Source organism: Centropristis striata, chromosome 10 (assembly GCF_030273125.1).
Source record: "Centropristis striata isolate RG_2023a ecotype Rhode Island chromosome 10, C.striata_1.0, whole genome shotgun sequence".
Lineage (NCBI taxonomy): Eukaryota > Metazoa > Chordata > Actinopteri > Perciformes > Serranidae > Centropristis > Centropristis striata.
In genome coordinates, this window is record NC_081526.1 from 32,923,166 (window position 1) to 32,946,655 (window position 23,490).

At 37.7% G+C, this 23,490-nt stretch overlaps 1 protein-coding gene across 1 annotated transcript in view; it reads left to right on the forward strand.

Moving 5' to 3' along the window:
- Positions 1-22,912, forward strand: part of hibch (3-hydroxyisobutyryl-CoA hydrolase) — a 43,475-nt gene extending 20,563 nt beyond the window's left edge. Inside the window, exons 8-14 of the mRNA XM_059342699.1 lie at positions 7,851-7,996; positions 10,319-10,405; positions 10,485-10,543; positions 12,268-12,349; positions 14,230-14,349; positions 15,407-15,440; positions 22,089-22,912. Coding sequence (XP_059198682.1) covers positions 7,851-7,996; positions 10,319-10,405; positions 10,485-10,543; positions 12,268-12,349; positions 14,230-14,349; positions 15,407-15,440; positions 22,089-22,204 — 644 coding nt within the window. The 3' untranslated portion in view covers positions 22,205-22,912. The remainder of the gene's footprint in view (positions 1-7,850; positions 7,997-10,318; positions 10,406-10,484; positions 10,544-12,267; positions 12,350-14,229; positions 14,350-15,406; positions 15,441-22,088) is intronic.
- The last annotated feature ends 578 nt before the right edge of the window (positions 22,913-23,490 follow it).

A 23,490-nucleotide genomic window follows, 5' to 3' on the forward strand; every position in this document is an offset into this window, starting at 1 on the left:
TTTTTATTTTTTCATTTATATGCAAATATCTACTTTTAAAGATAGGTCAAAACATTGTCTGGACCTAAAACACCAACAAGTTGATCAAATTTTAAACAATGAAGGGACAAAGAGGAAGTCTTAGTCTCGATTTCTGTCATCTGAAAATCCACTGGCTACATCAGAACCCCAGAAGTACTGTCTGTCAGACTGATCGCTGATTGGTTACAAAATGGTTTGGTTATAAACCAAACTGGTGGACAAATCTAAGTCTTATTTGATGATGGAGCTAGATAGAAAAGGGATCAACAGAGTTTATACTATTACTCCTGTAGGAAACGTGAATATCTAAACCAAGTGTCATGGCAGGCCATCTAATAGTTGTTGAGGCATTTCACTGTTAACCAAGAGGAAAATTCAAGGTGCCAACAAGTCATTTTCATTCAACTAAGCAGGATTCATTGGGGATCATTAATGTCTGAACAAGATTTAATGGCAACCCAGTATTTATCAAGAAGTTGCATTCCAGACCGAAGTGTTTGAACGACCAAGTGATGTTGCCATATCCCTGGAGCCATTTGTGCTGCAGAATAATTGTAAAAAATTAGTTCTCAACTGGAATATTCCAATAAACACGCCCTCAAGCTGAAACGTCAACATGGACACAAAGGGCATGTCTTGGCTATTTTTTTTAATACAACCCCAGTTCCCAAAAAAATTGTGAGGCTGTGAGAAACGTAAATGAAAACACAATACATCAAACACAAAATGTTTGTACATATCTCCAGAAAACTAAAGTTTACTAGTTTGAGCATTAGACATGTTGTCTTTGTGCTGTTTTTAGCTGAATTTAGGTCACAAAGGATTAGCAGTAGAGGTGGGGGAAAAACATGATACAGCATAGTATCGCGTGGCAATTTTATACTTATTCATGGCCGCCAAGTATCGATATTTTGCCAATGTTTTCGCCGTTCTGGAGGCCGTAGCTGGCTCACTTGTAGGAATATACTGGAGATACTGGTATCATAAGAAACTAGAAGATCTAAGAAATCTGTAGGCACCATGTGCTTATTTTTTGATGTTTCATGGTGATTTTCAAAGTGGTCATGCGACCTCTGACGTCATGCTATCTAAAAAAAAAAATAGGCTCTCTGTGTTCCCACAAGTCTCCTCTTTACATACATGGCTGCCTCCCAATTCAGCACTGAGAATTTTCTCTTATTTGATTAAACAATTCTTGATTTGAATTTAATTCAGTTTCAGTTAAACCGTTAAATCACAATATATTGTATCACAATACTCACCATACTACCCAAAAATAGTTATTCTGCTTTTCACTGTGTCGTTGTGAGTCGAGGCTCAGAAAAGACCCATGTGTGGTGACAGTTTGGTACAACCAAAAACATGCAATCATACATCATATGTTATACTATATCAGTAAACTAAATGGCTTGCTGCATGTAGAAATAATCAAGAACTTCTCTCTGTGTTTTTCTGGCAGAGGGCTAAGCTTTAGTTTGTTCTTTAGCTAATTGACCCCTGTAGACAGATGGCCTTCTCCTGAGGCACTGAGGAGATTAGTAACAAATCTCCAACAACTAACCAACTGCAGCTGACATTATGGCATAAACTAGCTGGTTGGCACTTGGATCCAGATAGCTTATCACAGTTTTATAGATGTATATGAACACAATTGTATATGAATTATTCACAGGAAAGTATCACACCAAAGCATTAATTGCACTGGTTGGTTTTGCGGCCTGTGAAGTGAGCAGAGAGCTCAAGTCTCTCCTCAGTCAGTGTGTTCACTCTGTAAAGGTGGCTAATGGATGCTGACGTGGTACTCAGGCAGACTTTCCGTGCAGATTGTATAATAATTTGGGTTGGAGTCAAGTGACACGCAGGAGTTGTTTCAAGTGTTTTGTGCAGAAGTTCCTATGCTGCATCTGTTCATTTCCTGATAAATGTACTGCGTGCATTCACTCCCTCGCACTCACAAACTTCCAAGGACACTGGCGTCATCCTCTATTTGACACACAAGCACTCACTCAGACTCACACATCAAGCTTATTCCGGCTCCATATTAAATCTTCAGCTGATGCTTTACTCTGTGGTGGGGTGCAGTGGATTGTGATTTAGAGGTCTGGGATGAAGATTATGTTGTCAGTTGAGAGGAAGTGAGTAAGTGTAGCAGCGAGACATGACCGAGGTTCCCATCGATGCTGTTGTGTGTGTATGTGAGGTTTTCTCAAAGGCGAGGCCACAATGAAGAGGAGGAGGAAATGGGACGGCAATTCAATTGTGCGGGCGGAGGAGGATTGATATACTGCTCAGAATGCGTGTCTGTTAGGGTGCATCTTGTTTTCCTCTGCACCTTTATGTTGTCCAGTGCAGCCCATTAAGGCTGAATCCCATTACCATCCCTTCGTCTACCCCTCTGATTGAAGCCCCTTTCATAGTGCCGTCCCGCTATATTGCCGCAAAGATCGGTGCCGGCTTTTCACCTTAGGGCGCTCATAGTGATCCCGCACAAGCGTGATATTCATAGTGCCCTTTCATAGTGCAGTCCGGCGTCGCGGAACAAGGTAGGCAGATAGTGGGAGGAGACGATAGTGGGAGGAGACGATAGTGGGAGGAGATGATAGTGACGTGCGACAGAGCAGCAGCAGTGCTGTACAGTAGCACAGTGCTAACAGGCTACACAGTTAGCTCTGTAACAGTACAGTGTGTATGGGCTGCAGCAGTATGTGTTCAGTTAACGACCTCTGTTTGTTTACAACAAGCATCGGACACTTAGCGATGCCGGTTTGTTTACTATCAGCGGCGGACACCACATGTACAGTTAGCATGCTGGTTTGTTTACAATAAGCTGCAGCCGATATGCACAGTTAGCGACGGCGACCGCACTGAACAGTGTTTCGATGACTGTCGGACCAAGTGTTGGGTGTGTGTTAGACCTTACACACAAAGTCAAATCTCCTGCTTTGCCCCGATGGCCCATTTATAGTTGCCCCGCCTCCAGAGGTAGTCACAGAGGCGCAAAATTGGTGGGATCTCTTGATCCTGGCATCCCACTTTGGGCACGTTCATAGTGGAGGCGAGACGGTACAGAGTCGTAAAGGTCCCAGCATAAAACAGCACTATGAAAGGGGCTTGATTCTTCCACTTGCCCCTCAATACAGAGTTGATGGTGGTAGGGTAGAACGTTCCCCTAAGAAATGAGACACCCCTCCATCATCGTTGATTGACATTTGCGGACTGTTACGTCAACAGAGGCGGCAATTTTAGTCGCGTCAACACGATCCAAAATGCCATTGGGATGATCAGATATCTTATCTCCACAAATATCGAAAGCAGCTATCTAGCCACCTACACGAAAAGGAGCACCGGAATATTAGCATCAGCTACGACTAACTAGCATTTAAAGGGTTGAAATCCTTAAAATCTTTGATTTTGGACAGGTGGACATTTTCAGCCTTAAGGGCCTGAAAAGGTGGTACATTTGTACACAGTGCATTATAGACCCATTAGAAAAAATTCTAATTGAAATTTCAAAATATATCAAGAAAAACAACCTTTTTCCAAAAATCATGCCATTTGCAGTATCACAGCCAAAATGATTGCCATAACAAGTGAAAAAGGACAAATATGGCTGAATATATCCCTAGTGGTCCCAGAGGACTTGTGATTCAAAACAAACTTGACAATTAAAACCGCTTGGACATGGTACCATTACAGGACTGCCGTGATCAAAATGTTGAAAATACTCCTTGGCTTGAGCCACCGCTGCCTAAAAGTTTGCCGTATTTGTCTAGTATTCTGGTTAAAGAATTTCACGGTTGCAAGGTGTATTTATTTTAAATTATGTTTTAATGATAAAGTATGTAGTCTAAACATGTTTTGCTGTGTCACCATTAAAAACAAAGCACCAAAGAGTTTTATAAGCTCCAGGCATCGATACTATAGTCTAAGATCAATTCTGCGTCTCAGACGTGTCGACTTCACGCTGACTCAAATTTGCATACACGAGCTGAGAGCAGACATGAGATCTGATCAAACCCTCCGCTCACGTCCAGATTGATAAATGCCGAGCCTTGCGTAGAAATGATCGTACGCTCACTTTGCGCTCACTTTACGCTCACTTTCTGTCGTACGCTTGATTGATAAATAAGGGCCACTGTCACTATTGTTTTACTAAAGGACTCTGCTCCGCCATTATCGGAGAACTTCCAACTTATCACTGCACCATTTCCATCAGGGAACAGCATTTTCACAGGGATCGCAGCTGCTTTGAGACCCTACAGGCTTATTTTAGGCCTGATCCTGGGGTGGAATCCTCTCAAGAGCCTCTCTTATGTGCTGGGTTTACTGCAACTACAGTCACATTGTGGAATCAGGCTTTTTCCACTGAAGTATGCCAATATTATATATATATGAGTTCCAAGTGGTGGAAAAGTCCTGAAATATCTGACATTTGGTTAAATTTATCTTCTACTTTATTTGACTGATAAGCACAGTAGAGGATTGGTGCCAGATACAACAAATCATGAGAATTAATTTTTGTTTTTCATCATGCAGTTCAGAAATAAAGTCGAAATGTTGAGAAAAACAGTTGAAATGACAACAGTAAAGTACATTTTTTGTGTTCAGTGAAGTTGGAAAGATTCTCACAGATTGGTTGTAAGTCATCAGAGGAACATTGTTTTTTATCTGAACAGTTAGGTAGACTGCAAGCTAGAACTTGATTTTCATCAATGTCATAAAATGAGCAATAACCACAATATTTAAGGTGTAGTAGAACTAAAATCCCCTGACACATAGATTAGATTAAACTTTATTCTCGACATTTCAACTTTGTTCTTGAAATTGCAACTTTTTTCTTTACATTGTATTTCAACTTTTTTTCTCAACATTTCAACTTTTTTCCGGAAGTGATGAATGAATGAATTTTTTATTTCCTCCTCTTGTGATTTTTTCCTCCTTTATCTTCTCCTCGTAGATTAGACCTCCTCTCTGCACTGTAGAGCTGTTCTATAGACTCTCCTGTGAGCTTTGTTGCACTTTGCACAGAGTCGGACATGATAAAGTTAAATGAAAATACAAATATATTTCCTCTTTGTACAGTTTCTCATATAATAAACGTCACAAAGGATACGCAAATTATCACATTCTGTTGAGACAACATCCCAACTTTTTTTGGATCTGGGTTGTATTTTGCACCTTGCAAAAGCAGACGACACAAAGTGCTTCACAACTAAAAAAAGCAACAGACGAGAAGAGTAAATAGCGTACTGTGATAGGGTTGTGTCGGTTTGTGTCCACTCGTTAGTGTTGCTGCTCAGTGTGCATATACTTATTAATCAGTAGATAAAACACGCCGCAGAGGATGTCTTCTGGACAGGTTTGACAAATGCAGGTGTGCCCTTATTTGCTCTGAGTAGCAAAGCCATCACAACAACATCCTCCACATTTCCATAAATAATGTAGCAGAAGTGTGAAAGGAGCTTAGTGTGGAAGCTGTTTAGCATCCTCAGACGGGAACATTATCAGGGGTGCATGCACTCCTTCAGTTTGGGCTGTTTTTGACTTACTGGTGCATAAGCTACTCCTACTGGTTGGGTGGGGTGCAAGCACAGGTGGGGGTGGGGGGGGGGGTAGAGCTTTGGTGCAGAGTGTATCTAACACCCTCCCAGCACAGCGAATCGATGGGAAGTGAAAAGGAGCAGCTGTAGACACCATGTGTCTGTCTGCACCCTCCTCACGCTAAGGTTACAGTCAGCAGTGAGAAGACTCGGGCAATATCCATTAATGTGAATTAGTTACACCTGTTAGGCTAAGTAAATGACTGCTGTGGAGAGGGCCAATAGTAACAGCATGATTGAAAACAAACAAAAGAAGACTAAAGGTCATTTCCACTTCTCAGTTTTTATATCACCTCCTGTTCTCGCAAAATCACAATAATATCGTAACTTGACTCAGGTATCGGGATAAAATCGTATCGTGGGGCCGATTCGCTGATTCACACCTCTAATGTTTTCTCACATCTCACAAATCAAATGGACAAATGGGAAATATCCAGTCTGTTGTTCCTCTCTGGATGTCCCCCTGCCCTTTAGGAGACCCTGCCTATGATTTATTAATGACCCTTCCACCACTCCCCCACCACTACCAACGCTTTATAATTCAGCAGCCCTCCTTTTAAAGGGTTAAAATTATTTAAGAAATACATGTCAATTTTATTCCTATGATCAGAACTGAAATTGGTCAAAAGATTTAATGCATTGAAAATGAAAAAAATATTCATATATAATATTTTTATAGCACTTAAAAACGTTTAAAAAAAAAATTGCACCAAGGGTAATACATGGTGTTTTTTTTTAATAAACTCACACTGCTCATAAAATAATAATGCATTAAAATCAATGTTGTCAATTATTGACATATCCAAGGTTGTAATAATCCCCCCCAAAAAACCCTGAGTATATGGAAAATATTACATATTTTGGCATTAAATGGTTAAAATGATTTAGGAAAATACATTTAAATTTAATAGTTATGATCAGGACTGAAGTTGGTCAAAAGATTTAACCCTTTATAGGGCACTCATTGAAATACTTGCAAATTCCAAATTTCAACCCTAGAGAATATTGGAGGATATTACATACTGCCAGAATGTATAAATGTGAAAAAAGTTGCTTTTTTCTTGTAAATCTGTGACTTTTTTCCACACAGATTCACCACTTTAAATCTCTTAAATCTGCGACTTTTTTTCTTGTAGATCGGCCACTTTAATATAGTAAATTTGCAACTTTTTTCTCTAAATATTTTTATTTTTTATTCTGGATATCCGCTGAAGTTACCAAATACGGTTCTTCGCCCGATAAAGGGTAAATAAATGCTATATATATATATATATATATATATATATATATATATATATAATATTTTTATAGCACTTTTTACAATTTTATCGTTTTTTGCACCAAAGGTAATACATTAACATTTTCTGAAGACCCTTTTTTTGGGCCAACTGCTTAAAAAATAAAATTACAGTTACTCCCTCATGATAACTTTGTTTTTTAAAATTTAGAATAATTACTTCATACCTTCATAACTACACACACGTCAATCATTCCTCTTCATCACACACACAAACAAACGAGCGTAAAAGTTAACCCCTTCTGTGGCGGGATTAACAGCTTTAACCAGCCCTGCTCGCATTCTGAACAACAGCCATAATCTGCCACATTTATGATATTACATTTTCTGCCGTGAATCAGGTCAGCTGGTCTAATCCCTCTCTCCCGTTCCCCCTGGGCTCAGGCCACGGGACAAAAGCAGTCAGAAAACCAACTGTGACCAATGGAAGCCCATTTCCAACGTCAGAAAGGTTGAAATCAAATGGAATCACTATTGAAAATCCAGAATAAATTCCGTACAGATTAAGGCTTTTCATAATCATATTTGCTCATAAGCTGCATGTTCAGCTTATTGTTGTGTGCAACAATATTTTGTTTTGTTAATGGTTGTTTAAATCAAACTGGACATGGTCAGTACTGACTATAAAAAAATAAAAATAAATAAAAAACACCATTTCTTAATCATTCCAGTGATCTGTACATTTTCTATAAATCAATAATTAGACAGTGGCATAGCCTTCAGTGTAGAAAAATAGTGTTTTTTATAGTTTTTTCTTTGCTGCTGGGTTGAAAATGTGTGTGAAGCTTCCACGTTTTTGCCAAAAAAAAAATACACTTCATATTAGAATGTCCTTCACTGCCCATATTCTGAGTCTGGACAGACATGGATGTAAACTGTAGCTTTACTGGTTGGAGATGCAGTAATTCTATTTTTCTGTTTTATTTTGACAGGGCTTTTCCCTGACGTGGGCGGTGGCTATTTTCTGCCGAGGCTCCAGGGGAAGCTGGGACTGTTCCTGGCCTTGACGGGCTTCCGTCTCAAGGGACGTGACGTGCAGAGAGCCGGAGTGGCCACTCACTTTGTAGAGTCCAACAAGGTACAAGTTAGTTGTTAACATGCTTTCACTAGGACACGGAGCAGCCAACCAGTGGGGACAACTGGTTTGATTTGGTGTCCTCTTGCACATACTAATGTCACTATTCCATCATATATACTGATCATAATCATTGCATATTTTTATATGTTTGTCTACCTGATTGTAAACATGTAGGGAATTATTGTAAAGGAGAATAAGGATTCTTGTATGTTTTATGTAAGGCATCATATTTTGACAATCTTCTTGTAAATTCTTTGGTGGATTCTGTTAATACATGTATGTGATCTTATTTTGAAAGCTGCATGTGTTCAGTGACAGGAAGTAATTCGTACTGACGGTGTACGCTTTTGTGTAACTTTTTGTAATTAAAACAACTTGTGCTAACAACAAATTGTTAGCTAATGTTGGCTCACCGCTACCGGCGTATGCAGCGGCGTGTTTGGATCTTGACCGGCCTGTATACACACACACACACACACACACGGTGATGCAGCTTGGTAAATTCAGTGCATGTGTAAGTGTGTGAATGCACACACATGTCTTGAAAGTGGACAGAGAGGTGAATGAATACCTGACTGACTGGTGACAGACAATCTGCTGAGGAAACAGCAACACAACGCAAACTACCTTTATATTATAAATAGTGTAAATAGCATAGACTGTATATAAATAATGGACATCGTCACTGTGATGTCACCCATTGGTTTGTGGACTGCCCATTGGAAACATCGAGTTCAGCGTTACACTCGTCACCTTCTTGTGTCGCCATCTTGTTTCCGATACGGGCAGCAGACCATATCTGGACTGTGGAGGAGGAGAGGGATCTGATCACTGACTACAGCCTCTCTACACCTCAACCTGACTGAGAGAAGCTGCTGCTAATTCATGTTAGCATTAACTGGGATGTTAGTTTTGGCTAGCAAAAAACAAAATCAAAATGTATGTTACTTATCTAAGAAAACTGAGCAGAGACTCCTTTGAGTGTCTGTTAGTCCAACCAAACGCTAAACAAGACATTTTACTGAACAAAATGTTCAAATAAACTGTCATTAAGTGAAAATACAGTGAGGGGGTCAAAGTTATGAGACCAAACTGGTAAACGTGCTTTTTTATATGTATAACGTTATAGATAACTTTACAGACACGTTGCCGTGGATACGCATTGTTCTGCTTCTCTCCTGATGACGGCTCGCCTTGTTAGTGACCTGTCAATCAAAGGTAGCCACGCCCCAAATCATACGATTCTTTATCTTCTATTTTCTTCTAAATGGGGCCATTATTAGAACTATTAACATCAAACTGTCTTGAAGAAGATTTTTTTACTAGCGACTGAGACCATAGTGTTGTCCTAAAAAACATTTCGAGTTAATAAATTAAGTGAGAAGTTTTCTCATTTTGCATTGAAATTAAGAAATCACAATGTTTTAGCAGCCACACTTAGCTCCCCCTGTTGGAATTTTCGGTAGAATGCAGCATAAGGCACTTCCTGGTTTGCCTCCCTGCTCAGACCCGGAGGTTGCCACCTGGTGAATATACTTTCAGTAGCCTGAAATGTTAACACAGCACATGAGAATCTGGTGGGCCGCCACAGTATAGGTAATTAAAGGGAAACCCTATATTCTGATTTAGAAAATTATACATGGCTTTATCTATTTTTTAAAATTCTGACAAGCCAGTTATGAAGGAATAAAACTTGACGACCCCCAGGATTTTTTATTATTTTATTTTTCTGCTTTCAATTCATTATCTAATCCACTTGACGGCTCAGTCACTGTGTGTGTGTGTGGTAAACGTCCTTGTAGTGTGTGTGTGTGTGTGGTGCTGCAGGGAAGAGAGCAGCGTGGTGGAGGGCTGGGTGAGGTTAGAGCTCCACTGAAGAGCCGGATGCTGAGTCACTGGGTGTCTCACTCTTGTTTAAAGGTGCCAACACATGCTGGCTGGTCCAGAGGCAGGTTGTGTTTGTCTTGCTGTTGGCGTGAAGTCAGAACAGTGGGCGGGAGAGCTTGTTAAGGCTGTGACCTTGAATGTGAGGACAGACGAGCAGTGGGGTGAATTGAACAACTTTTACAGCAGTTTGACAGAAAACAAGGCTTGAAACATATCTGTATCCATCACATTCATGTGTTATGAAGAAAGTGGGCAATTCCAGCCTTAAAAAATGTATTACCAAGAGGGAATGAGCTGCCTGCTTCCAGGAATGGGATTGTTTTTTTAAATGGAAGACTGAATCTAGCCCAGTGGCTTGTAAAAAACAGTCTACTGCAGAAAAACAAGCTCTTATCTCCATGGCTAATATTAACGTCAAGCCTTCTACTTCAACAGATCCCAGAGCTGGAGAAGGAGCTGGTGGACTTGAAGTCTCCCTCTGCTGAGGACGTCTCCAGAGTGCTGGATTCCTTCCAGAAGCAGGTTAGAATCCTTACATGTGTGATCTGTTTACATTTGAACACCTGAGATGTCTCTGTAAATAATTATTCTCTGTCCACAGAGTAGTCTGGATTCTGAGAAGGCCTTCGTGTTGGAAAAGCACATGTCTGATATTGACAGGTAGGCCTGACATTTCTCTTTAAAATACTTTGACTGGTGTGTCAGAATAACTAATAAACAGCCAGTGACTTCAGGATAAAGATGTGATATTCTGTATTTTGATAGTGTCAACATGAAAAGACCAAAATCAACAATGTGTAAGAACATCTCTCAATCTTTCCGACTTTCCTACCCACTCAGACTGTAGACGGTATACAGGTTAGGTTAGGTATATAGGTTAGAGTTGTGAATCGGCGTATCGGCCCCACAATACAATTTTTTAAGTTAATTTATAAATTATTATTTATTTATTTATTTATAAACTCGACTAAATGACTATAATTGAAAGGTGAAAAGTTTATTTAGTTTTAAGTTGGTTTTAAGCCCATTCTTCTCGTTTAGAGTCTCAGGTTCTTAATACAGGCTGTGTGTAGTGATTTGATACTTTTACAGTGTTTATATAGAACCTAGACCTACTTTATAATAAAAAAAGACATGGGAATCTGACTTTCCGCAATATGGGACTTTTAACTTTGTACAGCTAGAGTTGTAAATCAGCGTATCGGCCCCACAATACGATTTTATCCCAATACTTGAGTCACAATGCGATATTATTGCGATTTTAAGCATTTTGCAATATGGTGAGTATTGCGATACAATATATTGCGATTTAACTGTTTAACTGCATTTTGTGTCGACAAATTTAAATTCAATCAAAAATTGTTTTGTCAAATAAGAGAAAATTCTCAGTCTATTCATCTCACTTCAGTCTTTTTATTTCTCCACAATGAGAGTCAAACCGACAGACTGACCAACAAAGTATTCAGTCAAACTGAACTGAACTGATACAAACATGTATGGACGACAACAACTGCAGCATTTTATCAAACTTTCACAAACTTTAAGCATCACTGCTCTGAATATTTTTGAATAAAAAATCTGAACTTTGCAGCGTTATTTCGACACGATATCAGATGCTAAAAACAAGTTTAAAACTAAATGTAGCAATCAGATCAAATTAACTGCAGATTCCTTAGAGTGTCTTAAAGTCCAGAAGTAGCCTCATTTTCTCATACAGTTCTGTACAATTGGACTTCTTTTTGCAGCCAACAGGGTCGCCCCCTGCTGGTCGTTGGTAAGAATGCAGGTTTAAGGCACTTGACCTGCAGGTTACCACTTGACTCTGATCCAATAATTCCTCCAGAAGATGAACAGCTGGGCAGTGTACTGTTAGCAGGTGTTAATCAAACAGGAGTACAGTAGAAGTGTATTTTTTTGGGGACTATTTTTAGCTGTGCAGTTGGTATTCATTGATGTTTTTAATAGTTTTTGGACAACAATAGAGCTCTGTGGCACAGAGGGATAAAGTATATCAGAAAATACTTATTATTACACTTAATATAATCAGTCCATTGGTGGTTTCTGTCTATTTGTGGGTTTTGTTGACAAAATTCAAGTTTATTTATATAGTGTTATTTCATACGAAGATATATGATTTAAATGTATTACATGTATCAGAATATAATATAAAAAACACAATTTATATATTTATATATTTTATATATATTACATATTATAAAACATAACAACTTATCAAAAGGAATATGATAAGCCTGATTTAGGAAAATAAACCAAAAATGGAGATATCTCTTTTATGCAAATTAACTCTTTACATTTTTTTTGAGGGAAAAATCTGATTCCAGTTTAAATCAGAGTGAGTCCATGTTTGCCCTTCCTTCCTTCAGGTTGTTCAGCTCCAGCAGTGTGGAGGGAATCATGCAAAATCTGAAGGCAGACGGCTCCGAGTTCGCTACCAAACAAGCTGCGGTAGGATAACTCTCACAGTCACTCACATCATGAGTTAATTCTCCAGTTATTTGTAGGAACACTGGTGGAGAGGCAAACCAAGCATTGTAAACAAATGTCCTGCTGGTGACGCTGTCCTTCTTCTACTGGATAGAATATGTGAGGGAAAGCAAGCTGTAAAGCAAGTTGTGGATTTAATGTATTGTTGATGGAGTTCTTTCGCTCTTTTGAGGCATTGATCTGCAGTGTGACTGTATCCATTATATCCATTAGTCACCATTCTGTAGTTAGAATTTGAAGACTTTGTCTTTTTTGTGTTTGTTCTGTGAACGTCTGACCATATTTGGATAAGGGCCTTTACTTAATCATCAGACCACATCTGTTCATGAGACATTTTTCAAGCCTACTATATATATATATATATATATATATATATATATATATATATATATATATATATATATTGTAATTGTTTTTCTTTTATTGTTGTTTTTTCATTGTTTTTCTTATATTGTGATTGTTTTGGAAGATCACAGTATGTCAGGTTGGGGAACTATGTTTGTGGAACATTAATGAGCAGCGCAGGGGCTCCACAAGGCACTGTTCTGGCTCCATTCCTGTTCACACTGTACACAGCAGACTTCAAATACAACTCTGAGTCCTGCCACATCCAGAAGTACTCGGACGACACTGCTATTGTGGCGTGTATCAGGAATGGACAGGAATCTGAATATAGGGATCTGATAAAAGCCTTCAGTGACTGGAGTCACAAGAACTATCTCCTACTGAACACCTCAAAGACTAAGGAAATGATCAGAGATTTCCGCAGACTCAAGCCCTCTCTTCAGCCATTGAATACCTGTGGGGTGGACATGGAGGTGGTGCCAAGTTCTAAGTATCTAGGTGTATACCTGGATAATAAGTTGACAAAAGATCAAAAACAGACTATCCAACAAAATGCACCAGAGTTTGTTTGAGCATTCACACCAGCAAAAACCAAACGGACTGTCTGACAACACCAAGTTAATTTCAAGCACACCAAACGGATCAGGTGTGAATACCCCCTTGAAGTATTCTAAAGAAGTGTGCCTGTGTACCTGTGTACAGTCCCTCTCTGCAGCCCTGTTACTCATCACTATGAGATAAATCCCAGAGCAGTGCTGGGATGGAGCCAGGGCGTTATTTGGCTTTAGCAGTATATGTGAGTAATTAGTGGGTACTTCATTTTAAGCACATAATGGGGTTAGTCTTAGTCTTGTTGGCTGGACCAGAATCCCCCCTGTGAGATCTCAGAGCTCTCAGCAGAACACACCAGCATCAGTTTTTCTAGTCTAAAAGTGACTCTACATAGATATGACTTCTTCATCTCTCTGATTTCACATAATTTCCACTCAGACGGTCCAATGAGATCAAACCTGGGAGGAGGGCGTATAACCTTATGTAACAGTGCACATGCCCCAGATTAGACCCCCCACCCGTCTCTGAACCCTCCAGGATTAATAGTACTGAGCTGTACTCCCAGTCAGCTGTTATGCTATTATCCGTTTATTGTTTGATTTGTAACATTTGTTGTCAGACAATTATTTAATATGTTCGTATTAAAGAAAGAAATCCAGCTGCTTTTATTCTGGTGGTTTTGGCAAGCATGCAAACATTTCCTGTATGCTTACAAACCATGAAAATCTGAATTGGAGCCAAAGGGGGGTCAGCTCAAGCATTAAATATTTATTCTAAACCCACTTCCTCAGTTACTACTACACCACTGACTCACTGTCCCGCCTCGTGCATTAAACATTCATAGCTGTCTTTGTCCTTAGTTACACACCGCTTTGCTTGGTTTTAACCTAAAAGCTGATTAAGCAGTACTTTCTGTCTGAAGTTCCCCGTGTCTCCTCTTGCAGACCTTGTCCAGGATGTCCCCCACGTCCCTGAAACTCACCTACAGGCAGCTGCAGGAGGGTGCAGCCCTGAGCCTGCAGGATGTGCTGGTGATGGAGTATCGACTGAGCCAGGCCTGCATGGTAAAAACCACACACTTACTCTAAATGGAGCCTGCAGAGGAGAAATTGGAGGATTAGTCAATTATTCTCTCATTGCATTCAACATATTAACTTTTTTTTGGAATGGGGCTGTATGAGGTACTTATCAATAGTCGGTGTGTTAGCTACAGTAGATGGGACACGCCCCCGTTTGGAGAAACAGGCAGGAGCACTGGCACAGAAGCTCAGTGCAACCCAACCCTGAAGTAGCATCTCCATGGGGTCTATTGAGAATTCTCCTATGGGATTATATTATTATTGCATTGGATTTTAGATCATTGCAGAAAATAAGCTCTGTGGCAAACCCACGTTTCTGATGCTGATGGGTTTTGTTCCGCAGGATAATCTCCACAAATTAACACCACTTTTATTATGTATGAAGCATTAATGCAGCAGACAGAAGTTAAACGCTAACCTTATGCTATGGCGACCACGGTACCTATACTACACCACGGTCACATGACTTGAACCATAGCCTGATAAATTCTTTATTAACCTACAAACTATACTACCACATGTAGTATAGTTGACTACCCTTTTAACTAATTGCCCAGTTGCACAGCCTTAAGAGCGTGCATATCATAAATGCTGGGTCTTGTTGGTTTTCTGAGAATCTACTGCACCTACTGGTACCTTGTTTGCCATGTAGCAATAAATTTGAACTCTACTGTATGTGCCTGTTTTGTACATATGTTTTGATCCATTAAAGTTACTTACACACAAACGGAAAGAGAAGGTATCTCTTGGAGGTATGTGGTTCTCTGGGGAGCTCCCAGTGGGTAGTTCCTCTCAGGAACTCCCCAGAACTGTTTAATCCAAAGACACCTGGTGGAGATCTGCACTCTACTGAGGGATCTCCTGTTGTTCAAAACGCCATCGCCTGTAGGTAATACACTGATTATGGATAAGTACCTCATTCAACCCCAAACTATCCCTCTAAAATGTCAGTCTTACTAATCGAAATCATCACAGCGGTTATAGTTCAGCCGTGAAATGTTGAAGGATTTTATCTTATGTGATTCTTTCTCTTGTTTTGCAGAGGGGCTGTGACTTTTATGAGGGTGTACGAGCTGGTAAGTTACTGCAGTGTACGGGCAACAACAGTGGAGTAGTATAGATGTGAATATTAAAGATGTAGCATAGTTCATATTAAGGCCCGACTGTTATAGTTTGGTAGAGCGATACTGATTATAGAGGAGAAACTTTCCTGGTTACCAGTGAGTTGGCCTATAGAGCCTTTATCAGAACACGTCACTGTAGCGTCGAACATGATAGTGCTTGCACGTCAGTTGCAGAAGGAATCAGAAGACTTAAATGCGCAAGAAAACTTTAATCACGTGAAGAGTTGCAATACAGTACAGGCCAAAAGTTTGGACACACACCTTCTCATTCAATGCGTTTTTCTTTATTTTCATGACTATTTACATTGTAGATTCTCACTGAAGGCATCAAAACTATGAATGAACACATATGGAATTATGTACTTAACAAAAAAGTGTGAAATAACTGAAAACATGTCTTGTATTTTAGATTCCTCAAAGTAGCCACCCTTTGCTTACTAGAATATAAGACATGTTTTCAGTTATTTCACACTTTTTTGTTAAGTACATAATTCCACATGTGTTCATTAATAGTTTTGATGAATCTACAATGTAAATAGTCATGAAAATAAAGGAAACGCATTGAATGAGAAGGTGTGTCCAAACTTTTGGCCTGTACTGTATGTTTTGAACATGTTGGGTTGAGCGGGAGGCTGCCAAAACCCAAAAGGTACTAATAAAAGTCTTATTTTATACATTTACATATACATTTTCTAATACTTGCCTATCCCTGAGTGACAAGTAACAATACTGAGACAGTGTTTCAACAGTATAATAAAGAAATAGTCCCGCGGGAAACACATTATAGTATGACTTTTTTTGTGGGCGGATCTTTTTTGGACATCTCATAATAAAGTGTTTTTTTTCTGACTATTTTTCAGTTTGTATAATTCGACATACACTTATGACTTTTTTCAGTTTATGGGCATCCCATAATATGGTGTTTTTCTGCCATATTTGAACAGATTATATAATATGTATCAACAGACTATAATTGGTCAATTTCTAGCATTTTTAGGTATTTTAAAATGTTACCTTTTTTGACAAAAATTGACATGCATTAGTATAACTTTTTTCAGTTTTTGGACATACCATAATATGGTGTTTTTCAGTAATTTCTGGACATATTATGCTCTAATATGTATCAACAGACTGTAATGGACCCATTTTAAGCATTTTTAGGCACTCAAAGATTTTGACCATTTTCACCAAATCGACATGCTATAGTATGACTTTTTTTAGGGGGTCACTTTTGGACTATGGTGCGGGGTTTGTCAATGTTTCTATACAAATAACTGATCGAGAGAGTACATTTTTGAGCTTGAATTAAAATATGCCTTTTCTATGTGTTTCTATTGTGCACTGAAATGTCCAAAGCTACTCAGAAGTCTGCGTTTTGACACAAATACACTATATTAAAAGACATACTAATAATATAAAAAATAAAAAAAATGGTATAGCTAAATAGATAACAGTATAATATGTTACATGTCAGTCAGTTGCTGACCATTTCAATAAATACAATTTGAATAAATAATTTTAACACCATTTCTAAATCACCACAAGCCTATGCAATAGATACAGATGACAGGCCAACATATTGGTTAATTCATATGGATTGCACATTAAGATATGATGACATGTTTTACATTGTTCCATTAGAACAAACACTATCAGTATGCACGTCAACTTTCCTGGTTAATGGTAGAGTACAGGTTGGCGTGCAATACAACAACATTTTTTAGAAACACTGTCTATTCTTTTCAACCTGTTTTCTTATATAACCAAATTGTCAGATGTGATCAGGTTCATTCTTATGTGACAAGGTCAGCTAATGGTGGTCAGATGATGTTACCATGTCCAAAATCAAATGCCTTAAAGAGAACAGTTATTTATCGTGCTATCAGTTATTGGAATAATTGCCCACTGAATATACGTGAACTGAATAGTAAAGTATCTTTTAATTATTACTTGAGAATGCACTATTTAAATTTGTGAGTAGTGAATTAACATATTTACTGTATGAAAGTGAGAATTAATGTAATAGATATGAATGTAATAACTTATTCTGAATGTTTTCTGATGATGTATATAATAATGTCTACAATGTTTAATTGTTAAGTGATTTTTGTTTTGTCTTGTGGACCCCAGGAAGACTAGCTCGTCCCACTTTTGGTGACAGCTAATGGGGATCTTTTTAACAATAAACAGATCACACAAAATGGCTGCTGGTTGGAAGCTCTGTGCTGATCAGCTCTAACAATCTCCTGAATATCATGGGAATAATTTAACATCTGAGAGACTAGTTAAGTTTCTTAACTTCACAAAGAAACATTAAGCCAGTTTTCAGGGTTATTTTTTGGTATTTTTGAAAATTTTGGTATTTTTCATGACATGTGCTCTGCAGTCAACAACACTGGATTACCTGGAACCTCAAAGTCTTCTGTTTCTATTGAACTTAACCTTTTCTAAGAACGTCTATTGATGAAAAGAAACATGGCAACTAAGAAGTTATCAGAAGATATGGAAGAAGTTAAAAAGTCCCTTAACTTTATGTCAGAGGAGCTGAGCAAGGTGGTTAAACAACAGGTGGGCCTACTGGATTTAATTGATGAAGTCAAACAACTGAAGGCTGTGATAAAGGAAAAAGACATGAAGATTGAGGAGCTGGGAAGAAGAGTAGAAGACCTGGAACAGTACACAAGAATGGAAGATTTGGTGATATCTGGGCTGGAGACAAACCACTACTCCTATGCACGGATCACAGCAGGAGACAAGGAGGGGGAGGACGCACCAAGAGGTGAAAAACTTCTACTTGAGCAGCAAGTCATTAAATTCTTCAATGATAAAGACATTCCCTTGGACAGTAAAAATATAGCAGCATGTCACACTATCCCACAAAAACAAAACAAGAGGCCAACTATCATAATCAAATTTGTGAACAGAAAACATAAAATGGAGGTGCTAAAGCTGGGAAAGAAACTGAAGGGAACAGGAGTATATGTTAACGAGCATCTCACAAAGAGAAATGCTGAAATTGCACGGCAGGCAAGACTCCTGAAGAAGGAAAAGCGCATTCAAGACACCTGGACAAGGAACTGCAAGGTATTCATTAGACTTAATGGTACACAAGAACAGGCCAAAGTCATTGCTGTCAGAGATATCAAGGACCTTGAGAGATATAAATGATAGATTGATGGAGAAATGTTATTCTTTTTGTGTTTACTTTGTGATGTGATCAATGTGATACAGGTGGGAAACAATACTTGGGCATGACAATGTGTGAACACACAAAGTTAAAATCTTTTGATTTTCAAGATCATAGGTTTTATGAGTTAGAAAATGGCATTGATCCAGACATCAATTTCTATCAGAATGTTAATATGACCTGTGAATATTATTATGAGGAAGAGTTAAAAACTAAAATGAAGGGGTTTTCAGTGATCCACTTTAACAGCAGGAGTCTTCATAGTAATTTTTCCAGAATTAAAGACTATCTTAACCAGTTCGAAGAAAAGTTTACTGTTGTAGCAATATCAGAGACATGGTTGAGTAATGATAAAGAGCTAGAAGATGGACTAGAGGGATATGAAATGTTTTGGCAAAACAGAGTGAACAGAAGGGGAGGGGGGGTTGCTATATTTGTAGCTTTGGGTTTCAAATGTAAAGTTATTAACAATATGTCAGATGCAATTGATAATCTGATGGAATGTTTGACCATTGAAATTCAGGTGGAAAGAGAAAAAAATATGTTAATTAGCTGCATTTATCGCACACCAGGGTCCTGCATTGATCATTTTAACACAAACATTTTGGAAATACTTGAAAAACAAAAAGGGAGGATGACTTTTGTTTGCGGTGACTTTAACATTGATTTACTAAAGTCAAATGATCATAAGAAAACTGCTGAATTTATTGATGCTATGTTTAGTTTTGGTTTATATCCGTTGATCTCAAAGCCCAGCAGGATAACTAAGGACAGTGCTACTTTGATTGATAATATTTTTATAAACATGATTGATGGGAAGATAAATAGTGGACTGTTAGTGACAGATATAAGTGATCATTTCCCTGTCTTTGCAATTCTTGAAAAGAACAATAAGATTAATTTTTCAGAAAAAATTCACACTCATTATTCAGGTAGAGTGAAAACACCAGAAGCAATTGCAGCTCTCAAAACTGGATTGGCAAATCATGACTGGCAGGAAGTTTATGTGGAGGATCCCAATGATGCTTACAATGCATTTTTGAAAACGTTTTTGACACTTTATGACAGATATTGTCCAGTGAAAAAGTTTATACAAAATCCTAAAAAGAGTAGAAAACCATGGTTAACAAATGGACTGGAGAAGGCTTGTAAAAAGAAAAACAAGCTATATAGGGAATTTTTAAAGCATCGAACAAAGGAAAGGGAGGATAATTATAAAAAATATAGAAACAGACTGACATCTATTATGCGATGTCAAAAGAAGATGTATTACGAACAATTGTTTCAAAAATATAAAAAGAATATTAAGGCTACCTGGAGTGTATTGAATAAGGTGATCAAAAATCGTAATGACAGGTGTTTTCCAATAAACATAGTTAAAGGTGACAATTCAGTGACTGAGGATATTGAGAGTATGGTTAATGAGTTCAACAATTACTTTGTTAATGTTGGTCCTAATTTAGCAAAAGAGATTCCCATTACAGGTGAAAAAAATGAAACCTTTAATTTAGCTTTCAATAAATGTAACACAATGTTTCTCGGGGGAGTTTGTGAAAGTGACATTTTAGAAGTAGTAAGAGAATTTAAGAGTAAAACATCTACTGATTGCAATGATCTAAATATGTCACTTATAAAAGAGGTTATTTTTTGTGTCCTTGAGCCATTAACTTATATTTGTAACAAATCTTTTCAAACTGGTATTTTTCCAGATAAGATGAAAACAGCCAAAGTGATCCCAATCTATAAAAACGGAGATAAGCAATCTGTGTCAAATTACAGACCAGTTTCTTTACTACCTCAATTTTCTAAAATTCTTGAAAAATTGTTTGTAAAGAGATTAGATTTTTTTATTGATAAATATGATTTATTGAATGACCATCAGTATGGGTTTAGGAGAAATCGCTCAACATCATTAGCAGTGATGGAATTTGTAGAAAACATTGCAACAGCTATAGATAATAAGCAGTTTGGAGTAGGTGTGTTTATTGATTTGCGTAAAGCATTTGATACGATCGATCACTCTTTACTTCTACAGAAATGTGAACGGTATGGCATAAGAGGTATAGCACAACTTTGGTTAAGAAGTTATTTAAATAATAGGTTTCAATATGTGAGTATTGATGATATTAAATCTCAACTTAAACATGTAACCTGTGGAGTTCCACAAGGATCAGTGTTGGGACCAAAGTTATTCATACTTTACATAAATGATATTTGTACTGTAAGTGATACATTAAAATATGTTATGTTTGCAGATGATACTAATTTATTTTGTTCTGGAGGCAATATAAAGGAGTTGTTAAAAACTGTAGAATTGGAATTGATGAAATTAAACAAATGGTTTGCTTTAAATAAGCTGTCCCTAAATGAAAGTAAAACCAAATTTATGTTGTTTGGTGGTAAAAGGACTAACACTGAGGTAAAAATAAATCTAAATAATGTTGAAATTGAAAGAGTATATGAAACAAAGTTTTTGGGAGTAATAATAGATGATAAAATTTGTTGGAAGCCTCACCTAAAATACATAAAACAGAAATTATCCAAGTCTATTTCTATCCTTTACAAAACAAGAGATCTACTGAATAAGAACTGCCTTCATTTGCTGTACTTTTCACTTGTGTTGCCTTATATGACATACTGTGTTGAAATTTGGGGAAATGCATATAAAACAAATCTAGATCCAATAATTAAACTGCAGAAAAGAGCTATCAGGATAATAAATGAAGTTGGATACCGTGATTCTACAAATCAGCTTTTTATAAGATCACACACGTTAAAATTTCAGGACATTGTATATTCAAAAACATTAGAAATTATGTTTCGAGTGGTAAACATGTCAATTCCTGTTTGTATTCAAAAAATGTTTAAATTAAGGCAGGGGATTTATAACTTAAGGGGGTTGCTAATGTTTGAAACTCAGAAAGTCAGAACTAATCTCAAATATAGATGTGTGTCAGTTTTGGGTGTAAAATTATGGAATGGACTAAATGATGAAATAAAGATGTGTAAATCTATGTTAGTTTTCAAGAAGACTTTAAAATCTAAAATTATCAAGGGTTACAATGAAATTTGATTGAATTTGATTTTTCAGTCTAAGCTATCATGTGTTTTGTAACAATGTGAATTACTCAGTTAATGTAATGTATATAATGTATACATGTAGATGGTACAGGAGAGGCAAAAATAAGCCTTGGGGCTTCAGCCTGTTCCTTTTTCGGTTGCTGTCTGATGGATTCTTTTGTAAAAACATGATTTTATTTTGTTGTCTTTTTTGTTGTTTTTTGTAACCGAAATAAAGCATTCATTCATTCAAATAAACCTCAATCACAATGATAAAGACGTTAATTCTGATTCAAATAAACATAAAAGTTGTCTTTGGTTGACACCATCTGGTTTCGTGCATGTTTTTCCAGTGCTGGTTGACAAGGACCAGAATCCCAAGTGGAAGCCGCCCACACTGGAGGAGGTCTCGGAGCAGATGGTGGATCAGAGCTTCTCCTCGCTGGGAGAGAAAGACCTGACTCTCTGATGCTCCACAACCTACTAACACACCACGAAGCCTTCGCCCCGCACCCCCTTATGGCCGGTCACTGGAGAGGACTGTGGTCATACACTGACTAGTTTGACTCAGTAGTATTAAACACTGCAGTGACACTATACAGGAGAACCAGGCAACTCCTCTGCAGCTGAAGAAAACCTCTGATTCATGTTCGCAGGCAGAAATCTAAAATAGTAGCAGAAGAGGGAGCTAACAGATGCCCTGTGTGTCACACATGAAAAATGTTTAGTGTAAACTTGCTCTGCAGTGGAAGTGGAGTGGGTTTTTTTTTTTTTTTTTTTACATAAGCTGTACAGCAGAAACTCTCCTTTGCTGCAATTGCAAGAAATCTGCTGCTGCACAGCAGCATGGGAGGAGAAAATGATCTCACCACTGAGTGCTTTATTACATTTCCTGTGGGTGTTCATTGATGTGACATGGATCAGTATCATCTGTATTTCTGCAGTGTGGTCACTTGTTCTCATGCAGATAATGGAGTGTCTCCATTTCTGCATTTCCCTGTCTTCTTCCTTACAGTAGGATCTGTACTGTATCTGTACTTGTGTCAGAGAGATACCCACACACTCCCAGGACTAACAGCACATTTAGAAGTATATGGATCTGAGTGAATTCACATGTTACATTACATTTTACAATACAAATGTGTTTAATAAAGACTCATTTACTCTTTACCAACAATGATGATGTGTTTTGTTGGCGGGTCATTTTTGGACATGGCATAATATTGTGTTTTTCTGTAATTTCTGTCCATATTATTCTCTAATAAGTATCAACAGATCATAAATGACCCATTTTTAGCATTTTTAGGCATTTTAAAATTTGACCATTTTTGACAAAAATCCACATACTATAGTATGACTTTCTTTTGAAGGGGTCATTTTTTGGTAACCCTTAATATGGTGTTATTCGCTATTTTTGGACAAACTAAACAACTACATGTATCAACAGACTATAACTGACCCATTTCTAGCATTTTTAGGCATTTTAAAATGTTTTACAAAAATCGACATGCTATAGTATGACTTTTTCAGTTATTGAACATCCCATAATATGGTGTTTTTCTGTCTTTTCTGGCCATATTATACTCCAATATGTCTCAACAGAATATTATTGACCCATAAAGCATTTTTAGGCATTTTAAAATTTGACCATTTTTGCCAAAAGTCGACATGCTGTAGTGTGTTTTTTTTTGAGGGGGTCATTTTTGGACATCCCATAATAAGGTGTTTTTTTCCCCTATTTTTGGACTAACTTTA